Source organism: Gopherus flavomarginatus, chromosome 3 (assembly GCF_025201925.1).
Source record: "Gopherus flavomarginatus isolate rGopFla2 chromosome 3, rGopFla2.mat.asm, whole genome shotgun sequence".
Classification (NCBI taxonomy): Eukaryota; Metazoa; Chordata; order Testudines; family Testudinidae; genus Gopherus; species Gopherus flavomarginatus.
Window position 1 is genome coordinate 179174009 of NC_066619.1, and position 18480 is coordinate 179192488.

General features: G+C 39.8%; 1 protein-coding gene across 13 annotated transcripts in view; it reads right to left on the minus strand.

Annotated features, from left to right (window-relative positions):
• LOC127046837 (bifunctional heparan sulfate N-deacetylase/N-sulfotransferase 4) overlaps positions 1-18480 on the minus strand; it is a 256826-nt gene that overhangs the window by 74969 nt on the left and 163377 nt on the right. For all 13 annotated transcript variants that reach the window (XM_050944412.1, XM_050944409.1, XM_050944411.1 and 10 more), the window contains 2 exons: positions 9525-9710; positions 7586-7714 (listed from right to left, as the gene is read on the minus strand). In XM_050944412.1, the coding sequence (XP_050800369.1) occupies positions 7586-7714; positions 9525-9710 (315 nt within the window). The remainder of the gene's footprint in view (positions 1-7585; positions 7715-9524; positions 9711-18480) is intronic.

The window sequence follows — 18480 nt, forward strand, 5'->3', positions numbered from 1 at the left end:
GATTAAATTATATGTCTTCCATAGAATGTATACATTATGTCTTAAATGGAATGAATACATCCTTAACTCATATTTAGGAACTGCATGTCAGTATTTCACTTGTATGGCACAGTTCAGTAAAATATCAACTTTTGATGAAGTAATGATAGAAAATCAGAGGAAAAAAACAACCAAACATTAACTGTACAGATATAAAACCATTATTTTCAAATGCCAGCCAATATTATATATTGTACTTTCACGTTATTGGAACTTACTGAGGTCAAACAAGCTCATATACTAAAGGATATAAAAACAAAACAAAAACAAACAAACAAACACTACCCTAACTTATTTTTCTTTTGAAAGGCTGGAGCTTTTAACTCTATCTTGATTTAAAATAGTCTGATCAGCAAAGATATGTAATCTACTTAGAATATATTGGGAGTAGATCTCATGGAAAAATACTGTATCTGCTGTATCACTTTTGCCAATTTTAATTACCAATGAGAAAAATAAATATAATACATTCTTCAAACAGCAGAAATACAATAAATCACACTATATAGAGACTAAGTTATTAAAAGTTTGTTTTCCCATTACAGGCTCCTATACTGTGGCTCTCACTATGGCATCAGAGTGCCTTTAAAGAAAGGTATTTAGACAAAATTACAAGAAATCACACACACACGCAAACAGTGGTTTGGAACAGACCTCAGGCATGTGAAAAGGAGATATGCACCAACAGGCTGAAAAGTGAAACTGATTACTCATTATGTAAAAGTGAAAGGAGAGGAAAAAAGGCTGAGAGTGCAGGGGGAAAAGGGACAGACAGGTGAGCAGGTCTGAGAAATAGGGTGAAATTAGTTTAACAGGGAAATCCGAAAACATTAAGGGCATTTTTTGGAGATAAATTGGAATAGAATTAAGATGACCCAGGAATTGGGTAATAATAAAGCTCTCACTCCTTGGAATGAGACTAGTCTAGCTGCAGAGTGGTGAACTCCTTGAAGTTTAGCAAATAGCAGATCATAGATTTTCCTAAGGCAGGAATTGAGGGATGCATGGATAAAGATTACAGTGAAGGACAAATTCTAGCAATGTTCCAGAAGCAGTGATAAGCCAAAGTTGCAGATGAGGGAGATACAAGACGACAAGATTTGCCGAGTTAGAGAGTCATGGTGGAGTCAAAGAGATAGGACTAAGAGTAAGACTTTATTCTGATATGTAGGTCATACACATGTTGTATTGAAAAAGTCTTAATAAAGGTGCCCCATTTCTCTAAATCTATGACTCAGACTCCAACTTTGCTCCCAAGGGCCATCGAGTAAAATTTTCACATACAGGCTTCTAATTTTAGAATCTTAAATCTATTTTTAGACATGTAAATAATAGTGGTCTGATATTAAAGGCAGTTTCAAATGAAGTTTCTTTAACTGCAACATAACAATTAGAGCTATTGATGCTCCACACCTATGAAAATTAGGCCACATTCCAGGAAACAAGATATACAATCCATAAGAGATATTACTTCCCTGTGTGGAAGAAGGGAAAGTAGATGGGGGAAAGAGAGGATAATGACAAAAAGAATTACTAGTATATAATTTTCACTTGTTCTACATCTTAATTCTCACATCTTAAAAACAGAAGCAATGAGAACAGAGAGAGAGAGAGAGAGAGATGAGGCCTGATCCATTGCCTATTGAAATCAATGGAAAAAATCCCATGAAATTCCATAGGTTTTGGATGTGGCCCAGAGTAAACAGTGGGTTAGAGGAGCTTAATTTAGCATGCTTCTTGAAGAACCTTCTGGACAAAAATGTATCATTATAAAAAGTCAGTTCAAGCTGATAAAGATGTACAAGAGTCTGTGGGGATGATCACTTTATAGCTGTCCAGACAGATGATTTAGCCCTCAGAACGCATGAAGTTGCTCTGCATCTGACAGAGTGACAATTTACAACTTTAGGCTGTGGATATATGGCCTGATTATAAAAAACAACAGTCCTTAGCCCTAAAAGTATTGAGGCTGCTCTACCATATTTGCAACCCATGAAACAAACAAAGTTGCTGCAGTCTCTGAAAACTCTGGGCATAGGCAAGGGAAAGCTTGCCAGTGGCTGAACTGGAGGAGCTGAGGGAGACAGAGAAGTACATAGATGAGACTTTCTGGGACACAGTAGAACGGTCCCACCCCTGGTCTGACAGCCTTGGTGCCGTTGAGGAGGAGGAAAGTCCCAGGGAAGGAGAGCATCTAACTGGAGCAGAGGGAAACAATCCCATAGCTGGGACCCTCCTTCCAGATGATGTTGTGGTATCCCCTTGCACTGAGGATACTTCTCCAGGGGAGGGAACGCTAGCTACTAGAAAGAGACTGGTATTAGTAATGGACAATTTGATCATTAGAAACATAGATAGCTGGTTTTGCAATGACCAGGAGAATCACATGGTGACCTGCCTGCTTTGTGCGAAGATTGAGGTTCTCTCGAGACATCTAGATTAGATTTATGTGTAGTGCTGGAGAGGAGCCGGTGGTCATGGTACATGTAGGTAACAATGACAAAGGGAAGGATAGGAGAGAGGTCCTGGAGGCCAAATATAGGCTGCTAGGTAAGAGACTGAAGTCCAGGATCTCCATGGTAGCATTCTCTGAGATGCTCACAGTTCCACACACAGGACCAGTTAGACAGGCAGAGTGCAGAGTCTCAGTGTGTGGATGAGACAGTGTAGGGAGGAGAGGTTTAGATTTATTAGGAAATGGGGAAACTTTTGGGAAGGGGGAGCCTATACATGAAGGATGGGTTCCACCTAAACCAAAATGGAACCAGATTGCTGACACTTAACATTAAAAAAATCAGAGACCAGTTTTTAAACTAAGGGCTGAAGGAAAGCTGAGTGGTGCGGAGGAGCACATGGTTCAGACATCCCTTAGAGATTCTCTATTAATAGATCCTCCTCCATGTCCTAGTGAGGACGAGAGGATGGAAAATGATAAAATACAGGCAGAGTCTGGTCCGAAACACTCAAATAAAAAAGTGTCTCAGTTCAATTGCATCGTGTAATGCCAGACAGCTAAAAGGGTACAAGTTTTTAAAGTGCTTAAATACGAACACTAGAAGTCTAAATAATAAAATGGGTGAACTAGAGTGCCTCGTATTAAATGAGGATATTGATATAATAGGCATCACAGAAATTTGGTGGAATGAGGTTGATCAATGGGATACAGTAATACCAGGGTACAAAATATATTGGAAGGACAGAACAGGTCATCTTGGTGGGGGAGTGGCACTATATGTGAAAGAAAACGGAGAATCAAATGAAGTAAAAATTGTAAATTAATCAAACTGTACCACAGAATTGCTATGGATAGTAATTCCAGTCTCTAATAATAAGAATATAGCGGTAGGGATATATTACCGACCACATGACCAGGATGGTGATAGTAACTGTGAAATGCTCAGGAGATTAGAGAGGCTATTAAAATAAAAAACTCAATAATAATAATGGGGGAAATCAATTATCCCCATATTGACTGAGTATATGTCACCTCAGGACAGGATTCGGAGATAAAGTTTCTTGACACCTTAAATGACTGTTTCATGGAGCAGCTAGTCCTGGAACTCACCAGAGGAGAGGCAGCTCTTGATTTAGTCCTAAGTGGAGCCCAGGATCTGGTCTAAGAGGTGAATATAGCTGGACCGCTTGGTAATAGTGACCATAATATAATTAAATTTAATATCCCTGTAGCAGGAAAAACACCACAGTGACCCAACACTGTAGCATTTAATTTCAGAAAGGGGAACTACACAAAAATGAGGATGTTAGTTAAACAGAAATTAAAGGGTACAGTGCCCAAAGTGAAATCTCTGCAAGGTGCATGGAAACTTTTTAAAGACTCCATAAGAGGCCCAACTTAAATGTATATTCCAAATTAAAAAAAAAAAAAGTAAGAGAACCAAGAAAGAGCCACTGTGGCTAAAGAACAAAGTAAAAGAAACAGTGGGAGGCAAAAAGGCCTCCTTTAAAAAGTGGAAGTTGAGGAAAATAGAAAGGAACATAAACACTGGCAAATGAAGTATAAAAATATAATTAGAAAGGCCAAAAAAGAATTTGAGGAACAGCTAGCAAAAGACAAAAAAATTGCTATTACTTTTTGAAAGTATATCAGAAGCAGGAAGCCTGATAAACAACCAGTGGGGCCACTGGACGATAGAGGTGCTAAAGGAGCACCCAAGGACGACAAGGCCATTACCAAGAAAGTAAATAATTTGTTCCATCGGTCTTCATGGCTGAGGATGAGGGAAGATTCCCAAACCTGAGTCGTTCTTTTTAGGTTACAGATCTGAGGAACTGTTTCAGATTGAGGTATCATTAGAGGAGGTTTTCAAACAATTTGATAAATTAAACAGCAATAAGTCACCAGGACCAGATGATATTCACCCAAGAGTTCTGAAGAAACTCAAATGTGAAATTGCAGAACTACTAACTGTAGTCTGTAACCTATCATTTAAATCAGCTTCTGTGCAAAATGACAGGAGAATAGCTAATGTGATGCCAATTTTTAAAAAGGGCTCCAGAGGTGATCCTGGCAATTCCAGGCCTGTAAGCCTGACTTCAGTACCGGGCAAACTGATTTAAACTATAATAAAGAACAATATTGTCAGGCATATAGATGAACATAATCTGTTGAGGAAGAGTCAACATGGTTTTAGTACAGGGAAATCATGCCTCATCAATCTACTAGAGTTCTTTGAGGGGGTCAACAAACATGTGGACCAAGGGGATCCAGTGGATATAGTGTACTTAGATTTTCAGAAAGCTTTTGACAAGGTCCCTCACTAAAGGCTCTTACACAAAGTAAGTTGCCATGGGATAAGAGGGAAGGTGCTCTCATGGACTGGTAACTGGTTAAAAGATAGGAAACAAAGGGTAAGAATAAATGGTCAGAGCAGTAAATAGTGCTGTCCCGCACAGGTCTGTTCTGGGACCAGTCCTTAAAGGGGTAAACAGTGAGGTTGCAAAATTTGCAGATACAAAATTACTGAAGATAGTTAAGACCCAGACAGACTGTGAAGAGATACGAAAGGCTCTCTCAAAACTGGGTGACTGGGCAACAAAACGGCAGATGAAATTTATAATTGATAAATGCAAGTAATGCACATTGGAAAGCATAATCCCAACTATACATATAAAATGATGGAGTCTAAATTATTAGCTGTTACCACTCAAGAAGGAGATCTTGGAGTCATTGTGGATAGTTCTTTGAAAACATCCACTCAATGTGCAGCGGCAGTCAAAAAAAGCAAACAGAATGTTGGGAATAATTAAGAAAGGGATAGATAATAGGTCAGAAAATATCATGTTGCCTCTATATAAATCCATGGTATGCCCACATCTTGAATACTGTGTGCAGATGTGGTCACCCCATCACAAAAAAAATATATTGGAATTGGAAAAGGTTCAGAAAAGGGCAACAAAAATGATTAGGGGTATGGAACAGCTTCTGTATGAGGAGAGATTAATAAGACTGAGACTTTCCAGCTTGTAAAAGAGACGGCTAAGGGGAGATTTGACTGAGGTCTATAAAATCATGACTAGTGTAGAGAAAGTAGATAAGGAAGTGTTGGTTACTACTTCTCATAACACAAGAACTAGGGGTCACCAAATGAAATTAATAGGCAGCAGGTTTAAAACAAATGAAAGGAAGTATTTCTTCACACAATGCACAGTCAACCTGTGGAACTCCTTGCCAGAAGATGTTGTGAAGGCCAAGACCGTAACAGGGTTCAAAAAAGAACTAGATACATTCATGGAGGATAGGTCCATCAATGGCTATTTGCTAGGATGCACAGGAATGATGCCCCTAGCCTCTGTTTGCCAGAAGCTGGGAATGAGCGACAGGGGATAGATCACTTGATGATTACCTGTTCTGTTCATTCCCTCTTGGGCATCTGGCATTGGCCACTGTCAGAAGACAAGATGCTGGGCTAGATGGACCTTTGGTCTGACCCAGTAGGGCCATTCCTATGTTATTAGTGCTCCTTTACTATTCAATGGAGTTTTCACTGCTGAGAGGAAACTGATTCTGGCCACAACTAAGGCAGAACAATGGGCTGATATATATGGAACTCAGTATTCATCCTTTGGAATGAATTCTGGTGGGACCCAATGAATATCCTTGGTCAGGAAAGAAATTAAGGGGAGGTGATTTAATAAGCAGGTTCAAAATTTCTCTTATCCAATCCCAGTAAAGCTGATGGGATTGAAAAGTGTATAATTCGGAGCAGAAGTTGACTCTAAAGCAGTGGTTCTCTAACCGTGGGTCAGGACCTCAGAGTGGGTCGTGACTCCATTTTAATGGTGTTGCAGGGACTGGCATTATATGTGCTGGGACCTGGGACTGAAGCCTGAGCCACATCGCCTGGGGCCAAAGCCCAATACAAGGGCTTCAGCCCTGGGAGGCAGGGCACAGGTTACAGGCCCCCCACCACCACCTGAGGCTGAAGGTGTGCAATGAAGTTTGAGAAACCCTGCTCTAAAGAACTAAAAAGAAAAAAAACTCAACTCATGACAGAGGTTCCTGTCTCCAAAACCTAAAGGAATTTAAAGGATATTTCTCCCAGTGCCTGAATTAACACAATTTTGCATCCTTGATTTCTTGGTAAGTGGAGCCATATGTATATGATAGTATTGTGTATTAATAACTGTTTATTAGCATTGTATGGGAAGACTTTATTAGTCAGGAGAAGTGAAGTCAGAAGATAGTTATGCAAGTCATCCTAAATGAGTGACTAGGACACTTTCTACCATACCAACGTGTATTCTTTATAAACTACATACAAAAAAGTGTCAGAAAAATTAAATGTTACTACCTGAACAAAATAATTATGTAATTCCCCCTTAAACATTATCCTGCAGCCTCATTGTGATGGATTAACGACCATACCCGCATTCTGTGCCCCCTCCCACAATGCTCATGCACACGTGCTTCCATTTTTTCTCTTCATTTGCTCTCTTCTTTCCCCTTCTACCTGTGTTCATGCTGGCTGGCTACATACTGTGTGGAGTCAAGGTTTCAGTGGGTGGCATCAGAGGGTTAGGCTGACTGTTCTTTAGCAGCTTGATCTGAATAGTCTATGCATGTGCACCTGTTCCTATAGTTAGTTTTATTAGGGGATGCAGTGGGAGCAGAGAGAGATGAAAGATGTGCAGCTTTCAAGCAGCCAAAGGTGAGGGAAGGTGGGTGGGGGGGACAAGGAGGAGGAGAGGAAGAAAGAGAAGAAGGAGTTTTCTCCATCACCATTGTTTTCCTTTGTCCCCTTTAGTATATTCAGTGTCTCCTTGTTTCCAAAGGCCTAGCACTTGGGCTGGAAAACAAATATTGTTTGGAAAAAATATATACATTTTTCTCTGATTTGTATCACCGGGGATCCACATTACTCCTTACAATACAGTTTTTGCTTATTTCCTTTTAAATGCTCACCACCTCTGAGCAAAAAGATTTGATTTATTGGAACTAAATAAACTATACAGGTTATTCTGTCCCATTCACTTCCAATAATGATAGCAAAGGTACATAGCAGAGGATAGCAAACAAGGTACATACGGGATTCAGGAGGATGGTGAGGAAGAGTTCACCTCCTCGGATGCTTTTGTCCAATTCTTGAGGGCCTCCAGGATACTCCTTGTAGAAAATTGTGTGGGTGAAAAGGCCACAGGTCTGTCGAGGAAGTACCTGAGAACAAAGTTAAAAAAAAAATGCTATAGTGTCATGACCCTATTTCTGCAAGCCCCACCCTAAAAAAACTCTTCTGCGTCTGCATTCTGAAACACTCACATATGGATTTCTTTGTTCCAGCAGTTGTCTTATCGTAAATAAGCATGATTATGCAGATGTTCAGATCTCCAGCTGCTAGTTGAAAGGTTGCAGCACATGTGTGTTCCACAGCCTTTGTCCAGACCACTGCATATGTTTCTCATACTAAGAATTCAGGGTTTGTTTTCAGGGATTTGTAAAAGGAAGAAAAGAGCTTCTTTTCTTTTAGCAAGGATAGTTTGTTAAAAGACAAATAGCACTTCTCAGTCGTCTTCACTATCTTAGGCTATTAATCTTCCTGCTGGTAAGATATAGCGCACAATTGGTATTCTAGGTTACAGACCCAAAAAGAACTAGTTCATTCCTTCCTTTGCCCTGAAAATCAAATTAGACCCCACTAGTGAAATATGTACTGGGGTTGATAGGACTGTTGAATGAGCATATCCCGAGGTCAGTTCTACATACAATCATAAATCAGGAGATTGTGAGTCAGGATTCTGAAAACCAGCAGATGGAGGGAAAAAAAACCCAACTAAAATCTTCACTACTTAGAGCTATTTCATTAACTCTTTAATCACAAGTACATCAGAACTCTGCAGAAAAACACTAAGATCTGTGATACTGTTCATTACTGTACCTGCACAGACATTATTCAGTTTTGACTTACTTAGTTTTTTTGACAGTTTGCCATTTGGGCTCTCCTTTGTATTCTGTCCAAAGGAACAGAAAACAAAATAATCTACAGTTTCTTTTCAGCAAAGCACTTAAGCATATACTTAAGTGCCCTGCTCAAATGAGTCCTATATTGGAACTAGTTAGAATCTACCTTGTTACCTGTTTCTGTCTTATTATTATATACTTTTGACAAACATATTAGATACAATTCTGCTCTTAAATGTATGTCCATGGTGTTTGTTGAAGTCAACAGGAACTTTATCTATGTATATCATGCCAGAACTTGACCTGTCAAGATTTCCATTCTGTGTCCTGTGCAAATTCCAACTTGTGTAATTTACCTTTGATCTACCTAAATTCTCTTTACCGTTTCAATTGAACATGATTCTTCCACATTTTTGCTCTAAACTGTGGTGTAGTGTTGCATCTGGATGTTCATTAGCTGCTCTGTTCCATTCTAGGAGGAGCTGCATATTCAAGTGATAGGCCAAGTGATTCCTATATGTGCTATTGAAGGAAAGATGTAGAAAGCTTTACCTCTCCCCACCCCAATGCACAGCCTACGAAGTTTTCACAGGCATAGTTTCAGACTTTGTGCTCTGGAAGTTGCATAGGTATATCTAAACACAAAGTCTGGCCCAACCAAAATATCTTGCGTGCTGCAGGATCATATTGCACTTTTGTTTCTCTTCCCTTTTGGCAGGTCTCAGACCCTTTATGCATTGCAGTGAGTCAGACCCTTGGATATGGAGCTAAGACATTTTAATGAATCGCAAAGGTATGTAATTATAGTCCAAGATTGGTTGTCTACTGGTACATTTTATTTCTGATAATCACATTGGAAAGTGCCAAAAAAACTACCCCAAACAGACTCTTTGCTCTTCTTTCTTTTGCAAACTGGCTGCATACTGGTAAAACTGTTTTTGCATCCTTACAATTCCACTATCTTGAAGGATTTCAATGCCCACTGTAAAGCTTCGTGCATTTGTAAAATAGATTTTTTTTAGTCATTCCTAAGGAATTATTGCAATGAAGTAATGGAAATGCTATTTACCATGATGCTATTGTGGATGAAGCCCCGTCTGTACCGTGCAGGTTTTAGATGTGGATACTCTTCTGTGCTTGTGACTTTGATACCCCAGACCTTCTTCCAGGCCTCATAAAGCTGAACATGTACAGGGTAGACCCCAGAGTGGTGCGGAGCCACCGCATAGCCCATGTCAGTCGGAATACCATGTTCCTGAAACAAAGCAAAAGAAACAACACATTGAGTATACATGTATAATATGTAATGCTGTCAAGTTTATTCTCATTCTACCAACTGGTAACTTTAAAGAAACAGGTGCAAAATAATTGGCTTTACAGTATCAGAGGGAAAATAATCCTGTTGGATAATATTGCACTACCATTGTTTAGAACAGATTTGACTGCCTGTGTATTATGCATTATATGTATTTATAAAATATGCCCTATCTGATTGGATGTTTTTTTTAAAGTAATTCTCAAAGGGCTGGGAAATGATGCTGTTTTATTTAATCACAATTTCAAATGGTCTTGGATCAATAAACAAAGAGAAACATGTTGACATGACGATTACCATTTGTCTATATTTTATATTACAAAAAGCAGAGGAACATTTCCATGGCTGGTAGAATGTTTGCTATAGCTATTTACAAAATGCAGCTCCAGCACTTTTCCCTGACATAGGGTATTGACTCCAGAACCAAAGATGGACTTTGAGGGTGAATTTTTCAATCTGGCATTTCTGGCCTATATTTGCTATAATCCATGGCAACACAAATAAGTCGTATTTTAGAAAGTTAGCCCTAAAATAATTCACTCCTTTGAGTGCTTGGTTATATGAGTCATCCATCATTTTTACCTCTTTCCCATACAAACTTCACTTCTCCCCCGTGTTACTTATTTAGTACTTTTATAATTTATACAGTAAAGTAAATATACATGGCACTTTACTACAGGTAGAAGTTATCAAAGAATAGAATCCTTTCTCTGAAGAACTCTCAATCTAAAAGACACAGAGTGCAGGCCAGAAAAACAATTATATGCTGCTTGATAGAGCCTGAAAACCTCACAGGTTAGGTATTATTTACATTGGTATCATGCAATAACATTCTTCTTTTGCCAAAAGAAGAGCTGCCAACTCACAAAATAGATAAGCCATTTGCCATTCATATATAATTGATACTTGGAGGGAAATTGCTAAAATACTGAATTATAATTGTTGCCTGTCCTCTTGTCTACATTGTCTAATACAGGGGTTCTCAAACTGGGAGTTGGGACCTCTCAGGGGGTCATGAGGTTAGTACATGGGGGGGTCGCGAGATGTCAGCCTCCACCCCAAACCCCGCTTTGCCTCCTGCATTTATAATGGTGTTAAATATATTAAAAAGTGTTTTTAATTTATAAGGGGGGGGTCGCACTCAAAGGCTTGCTGTGTGAAAGGGGTCAGCAGTACAAAAGTTTGAGAACCACTGGTCTAATAACTGTTGTTTGCTTCTATAATTACAGGAGGAACAGATTTTGCTAGGCATCTTTAAGTACTTAACATCAGACAGACTGGCCTTTGGTCCTTTGAGAAAATTAAATAAAACCTGTGGGAACATTTATTCACACAATATAACCAGCTGAATTATCTACTTTCTAATAATAAAGATGTTCTAATAATAAAGATGCCACTGACTAACATGAAATAATCTAGTTCATATTTTGACCATTAGGAGAATATGCTTTTTGCCTATTAATGACGTCACTCACCTATAAGATCTATATGAGGCACAAGGGTCAGTTTTGGAAGTGAAATGATGAATGTTCATGTGATGAAGGACCATTCAGAGATATCAATGATTTCAGGGCCAAATTCCCTATGATTATGTACAAGAAAGTAAGATATACATCTCGATTAGGGCCCGCTGTGCTAAGAGATATACAGATACACAGCAAGAGATTGTCCATTGCCCCAAAGAATTCTATCTAAATAGATAAGATAGACAAAAGGTGAAAAAGGAAATTAAGACACAGAAAGCTAAAGTGATTTGGACAAAGTCACACAGCAGGCCATTGTCAAAGCCAAGAACAGAAGCTAGGACATCTTACCCCCAGTCCTCTGCTTTGTATACTAGAAAACAATGTTTCTATGTGCTAAATTCAACACTAATATTCAGTACTAAATTATTTCAAGAGAATACTTTAACCATTTTAAGTTGAATAAGATACGTAATACAATCTGATCAATGACAGAGTAGCTATGACTCCATACTACTGGTAATTTCTAAATTGTCTTAGGATCAAGCACTCTTCTGAAAGAGTACCTCAACAACTAAACATATCCCTAACTATATGTCCTCTTTGGTCAGGACAGATGCATGCCAAAATAGGATTCATGCCTTCACAGTTTTCTATTGCTATAGGAATTGTCCCAGCAATGGAATGATGAAATTGAAATTAACCACTTTAGAGTAGATGGGTTGCAAAAATCTAAGAGTTCTCACTATGGAGAAGCTACTTGCCACAAAAAAGACCAATACTCTGTGTCTGATCACACAAACATTCTTTATGAATTATTCAAAAATCAATAAGAAACCAAGCATACAGACAATTTTTCTCTGTACCAGTTTTATGCAATTTTGTAAAACCTTTAGGTAGGGTAAATGCTATGTGTTGTATATCAGCATGCACACTGCCCTGTTATCCTTTAGACTGCTTTGCTTTTGTTGTTAAACTTCTATTAGAATTGAGGATGACAATATTTTCTTAAAAGGAATAAAATGTAATTGATTCAATTAAAGATATTGTGTGTAAAAAGTTTCATTGCATTATAGTGGCACTGGGGCACCACTATAGTTAAGGTTGCACCATGTCATCTGTTTAAAGGTCAACCATTCTAAGTCCTCTAAAACTGATATGTGTAGTTGGATTCCTTTGAAATGTGATGTGCCTCAAAAGGCTGTAGGGCAAGTTAATGATCTGAATTTGGAGTCATTTGAGGCATGGGTTGTAGAAACATGAGTCCCCCCTCCTCTCCCCTCCCCACTCCAAAAAAATTAGCCATTTAAAAAAAGTTTCCAGGTGGTGGATTTATTTGCCTTGAGCTGGAGATCAAACTACGGGTCTAAATGGTCTCAATCTGTCGAGTTTTACCCCAGGTAGTGCACTAACTAAATCTTTGGGGGACTCAAAATGAGAAATAAGAAAAGAGAGAGAGAGAGAGAGAGAATGAGAAATAAGAAAAAGTACTTTTTACACTGTGTGTACATCAATATTGAAAAATCAGCTAGAGGGTTTCCACCATTTTATATGCTTTAAAATTCAACTCTTGTAAGTGCTCTCAAATCTGAAGAGTTAATTGGATTGCTTTGAAATTGATGCATATTAGTGAGTCAGATTTGTGGTCATTTTGCTGATGGGTTCCCAAATTACAGGTCCTCTAAATACCCCCCCTCAAAAAAACCCAAACCCTAAACCTGGTTTCCTTCTGCTGCCTTGTACTGTTAGGCCTGGTCTACACTATGCGTTTAAACCGATTTTAGGAGCGTTAAACCGATTTAACGCTGTACCCGTCCACACTACGAGGCCCTTTATATCGATATAAAGGGCTCTTTAAATCGGTTTCTGTACTCCTCACTGACGAGAGGAGTAGCGCTAAAATCGGTATTACCATATCAGATTAGGATTAGTGTGGCCGCAAATCGACGGTATTGGCCTCCAGGCGGTATCCCACAGTGCACCACTTTGACCACTCTGAACAGCAATCTCAGCTTGGATGCAGTGGCCAGGTAAACAGGAAAAGCCCCGCGAAATTTTGATTTTCATTTCCTGTTTGCCCAGCGTGGAGCTCTGATCAGCACGGGTGGCCATGCAGTCCCAAATCCAAAAAGACCTCCAGCATGGACCGTATGGGAGATACTGGATCTGACCGCTGTATAGAGAGACAAATCTGTTCTATCAGAGCTCCATTACAGAAAACGAAATGCCAAAGCGTTTGAAAACAAAATCTACAGGCTACACAGTGCTGCGTGACAAGCGTAACGGGAACCCAGAGACTCAAACGGACGCTCATGGAGGGTGGGAGGGGGTACTGAGGACTCCAGCTATCCCACAGTCCACAGCAGTCTCTGAAAAGTATTTGCATTCTTGGCTGAGCTCCCAGCGCCTGTAGGGTCAAACACATTGTCCGGCGTGGTTCAGGGAATAGCTCGTCAATTTATTCCCTCCCTCCCACGTGAAAGAAAAGGGAAAGAAATCGTTTCTTGACTTTTTTCAATTTCACCCTATGTCTACTGAATGCTGCTGGTAGACATGATGCTGCAGCAGTGAAGAGCAGTATGTGCTCCCCTCCCCTCCCTGATGGCAGATGGTGCAGTAGGACTGGTAACCGTCCTTCTTATCAACCCGTAAGCGCTCCTGGCTGGCTTCAGGTGAGGCTGGCTGGGGGCACCGGGGTGAAAATAGGAAAGACTCCTGGTCATTCCTGGTAGGTGGTACAGAACGGCTGGTAACTGTCTTCATCATAGTAACTGGGGGCTGAGCTTCAGTCAGTCCTCTCCCTTTCCTGTGAAAAGAAAAGATTCTGTACTGCCTGGATTATCATAGCAGTGGAATGCTGGGCTCCTCTCCCCCACACTGCTTAATGTCCTGCCTGGACTTTCATAGCATCAGGAGGCTGCCTCCCCCTCATTTTATGTCACTAAAAACTCAGTGTTTCTTATTCCTGCATTCTTTATTACTTCATGACACAAATGGGGGGACAGTGCCACGGTAGCCCAGGAAGGTTGGGGGAGGAGGGAAGCAATGGGTGGGGTTGTTGCAGGGGCACCCCCCATGTATGGCATGTAGCTCATCATTTCTGCGGGATTTGACACAGAGCAGCTGTACTCTCTGATACACCGCTTCTCTAGTACATTTGCCTCATATTCTAGGCAGGACTGACTCTATTTTTAGAAACCATAAAGGAAGCATTGACTCAGGGAATCATTCCCAGTTTTGCTTTTGCACCCCTGGTCAATCTCAGCCAGGGGCACCCATGAGAGCAGCAGACAGCACAGAAGGACAGATAACTATCATCCCATTGCCAAATTACACTAGCAGCAGACAGTACAGAACAACTGGTAACCATCTCTGCTATCATGCAAAAGCAAATGAATGCTGCTGTGTAACGCTGGAGTATTGCCTCTGTCCGCGGCATCCAGTACACATACAGTGACTGTAAAAAAAAAAAAGGCTGAACGGGCTCCATGGTTGCAGTGCTATGGTGTCTGCCAGGGCAATCCAGCGAAAAAGGGCACAAAATGATTGCCTGCCGTTGCTTTCCCGGAGGAAGGAATGACTGACGACATTTACCCAGAACCACCTGCGACAATGATTTTTGCCCCACCAGCCACTGGGCTCTCAACCCAGAATTCTAAGGGGCGGGGGAGATTGCGGGAACTATGGGATAGCTATGGAATAGCTACCCACAGTGCAATGCTCTGGAAATCGATGCTAGCCTCTGACCATGGACTCTCACCGCCGAACTAATGTGCTTAGTGTGGCCGTGTGCACTAGACTTTATACAATCTGTTTTATAAAACCGGTTTATGTAAAATCGGAATAATCCCGTAGTGTAGACGTACCCTTAAACTGAAAGGTACTAATGACTGGCTGGATCACAGACCTCTTCCCTGCTGTGAATTCTCCCTTCAATTAACATATCTAAGGATGAGTTGATCACAAATTCCCTGCCCACCACCACCACCAACAAAAGGAGTTTTGGATTAAGTAACTGGAGGCTGCTACAATTTGTAAGTCATGAGTGGCATTTGTGTGTGTGTGTGTGTTAGGGGGAAATATAATCAAAGTCTCTGGGGGAAAAGTAGACATGTGAGACAAAGATAGGTATTAGGAGTGGTAGAATAAGGAAAGAGCAGTTTGGGGCTGCAGTGAGGAGATACGGATTAATGGGGATTGATGGCAACAGAAGTTAGGAAGTCAGTTGTGGGAGGCATAGCACCCCACATCTCTTCCAGTACACCAAACCCACACTCCAACCTTCTGGTGCCTTTAGCTCTGCCAGTGCACCCTCTACTGTAACATAGTTATCTTTCACTCCAGTTTCTGGATGTGAGTTGGGTTATAGGTGGGAAATAAAGGCAATAGAAATGTTTGTATACCAGGGAATGAAGACTTCAGGGAGACATGTTCGCTAGTTGCTGTGGGGAGGGTAGCAGGTTGGAGGGAGAATGCTTTGAATGGATAAGTGGCATGGCTTCCAGATGCTCCAAAGCAAGGCTGGTGGGTGTTTGGTGGGAGGTTGACTCAGAATGCTAATTGTGGGACATAATATATACAACTGCCTAAACAACTACTGACCCCTAATGACAACAACAAAACTTTTTCCTGTTTTAAGAAAAAAAAAAACCTTAGGAAATTCAATTCAAAAACTGAATTTAACCTAGAGTTAAGATTGCTTGATAGTATATTGTTCTCTTGCAGAACAGTGAGCTGAACAACATTCAAACTAAAAGGACAAAAAAGAAAACAAATAAAAATGGTGTCCTATGCTACATACCTTCTCTTTTCCTGGATGTAATTATGTGGTAAGGAGATCTGTGCTTGCACCCTCTGATGTGTATGAGCAATGGGAAAAGCTGTACACGTACCTTCGGGCTCTAGTATGCATAATTTCAGTACAGAATTGTGTATATTATATAATTAACAGGGCAGGAGTTTTATTACAGAGGGCATTGTCAGTAACAAGCTGGGATATGACAGCAGGCTAAGAATTTATTATCCTCATGCATTGTGGTCAGTGTCAGGTGTACTGAATGGTGGAAGCAATTAGCGCTGCTTGGAAGAGGTATGTTTGCAAGATCTGCAAATTACTTTCAGGTGTGTGACAAGCTGTGACTGCAATATGAAGAGATCAATGTTTTCCACCCTCTCACGTGCTTGAGGAAGGGAAAGAGAAGCATGTGTACCTTGGGAATGTAGAATATATCATGTCTATGCAAAATTGGGGATGTTATATCCATAACAGGGCATAGGACTTTTATTACAAAGGCTATTGTCAGCAGTAAGAAAGAATATGAGAGGATTCTAATGGTTTAATGATGGTTAAGTGAAGATGAGATGGTATTCAAAATGTAAGGAAGTTGTAACAGGCTGTGAAGTATTTCTTAGGTTGTACACATGTGGTATCCTTTCTGGGGAGTTCGCTAAGTGTGTTAGTGTACACCAGGATCTGGAACCTTCCAAATCTGAAAATGCCAGAGGTCAGTGAGAGTATGTGGATACTGAAGCATTGCTCAAAGACCATAGAGAGGTGTTTGTGGTGTCAGCAAACTTTTTTTTTTTTTTTTTTTTTGAATTTTGTTCATTAACAGTGTTAGCTAGAAACCTGTGGGTGAGAATGAGAGTTGTAAAAGGAGATGAAAAGCTTATACGTTTCAGCAACTGTGGGATTGGTAGCGTAAAGGATATGTGTTAATGTGGTATATTGGGGCATTGCTGAGAGAGTGCAGAGTTAAGTGTGCATGGGCATCCTGAACTTTGCATTTCCTGGTTCTCACAGTGTGAGTTCTGCTCAACTTGATGTTCTACAAGGGGATGACATATCACCAAGCAACCTTAACTCTAAGTTAAAATAGTTTTTTCTTTTGAATATATTATGTTTCAGTGGCTTTTGTCATAATGGTGAGTCAAAATATGAAACAACATTGCCTAATTATTAGCTTCTATATCACCCCACCAGACCACCTTGCTATAAGGTCCAATCTCGTGTTCTTTGTGCACCTAAGATTCCAACTGCCTTTTTTGTTTGGGTGCTCAGGGAGTACCAGATTGGACCCAAAGATATATATGTGTTTGTGTGTGGAAAAGACCTTTGGAACACTTTATGCAATACAAAGAACTATGTCACATTCTTTTACAGTGCAGGCAGGATTCCAGAGCTCCTAATTACGTGCTTTCATAATTTACTTGAGTCACAATGGAATAGTCTTATCTTAGTTTAAATGAGAATGTAAGTTGAAGCCACAGAAAAACCATGAGGTGTTGGACGGTAGAAAAGGATCATTACTAGAACCTGAGAGATGAAGCATGAGTCGGGAAAGAGGATTTTGTCAATTCTTTTGTAGTCCTGCGGAATGCTGGGGAAATTCACAGAAGTAGCTTTGTCAATGACTATAGTTGAGATTTAAAGAAAAATAGTAGCTTTGCCAGCTGAATAAACTAGTAGATCAATTTCTAGGTAGACAAAATAAAATTAAAGTTGGTGGAAAGCAAGAAATATTGATGAAGGGAAGTATTATATTCTTCCTTAGTCTGTTGCAGATATTAAATTCAATATAAAATTAATTGTTCTTAAAAGACTTTATATTCAGCATCAGAAACAAACTGGACCAAAGGGAAAGGCTGATATTTGAAAACTTTCATTTCTTAAAAATAAATCTGGAGTTTTACATTGAACTTTGAAAGTCATCTAAAGATCAATGATTTTTCCACAGTCTTTTATTGCACATTACAGTGTGTCTTACGGACTGGCATCACTAGCTGTTTTCACAAGTGATAAAAGCACTGTGTGTGTGACCTTGTAAACTGATTAGGTAAATCTTGACACTTTTGGACTTAGGCTTGGTAAAGGGTGACTATTCTCTAGAAAGCTTCTATTACAAGTGGAGTTTCCTACTAAGAAGGAAATGATAAAGCCTTATAAAACAGTATTATTATCCTGATGGACTAACATCCTAAATATTTTCAACCTTGAGTCCAATTGGTCAAAACTTTCCTTCACTGGGCCTGACTGTGCACTGTTTAATGTTTATATTTGACTGTAACTATGCGTACAACCATGTAACTTCCTAGTTTCAAGATATTAATAAATCCTTCATAGGAATTTGCCTATGGACCAATTTATCATAAGTATTTTAAGAGCAATAATTTATCTTCAAGTGTGTGAATGGTAATACATTACCATATTTTGGACCTTAGGGTTTTCATCGCACAATGGTAGAAGA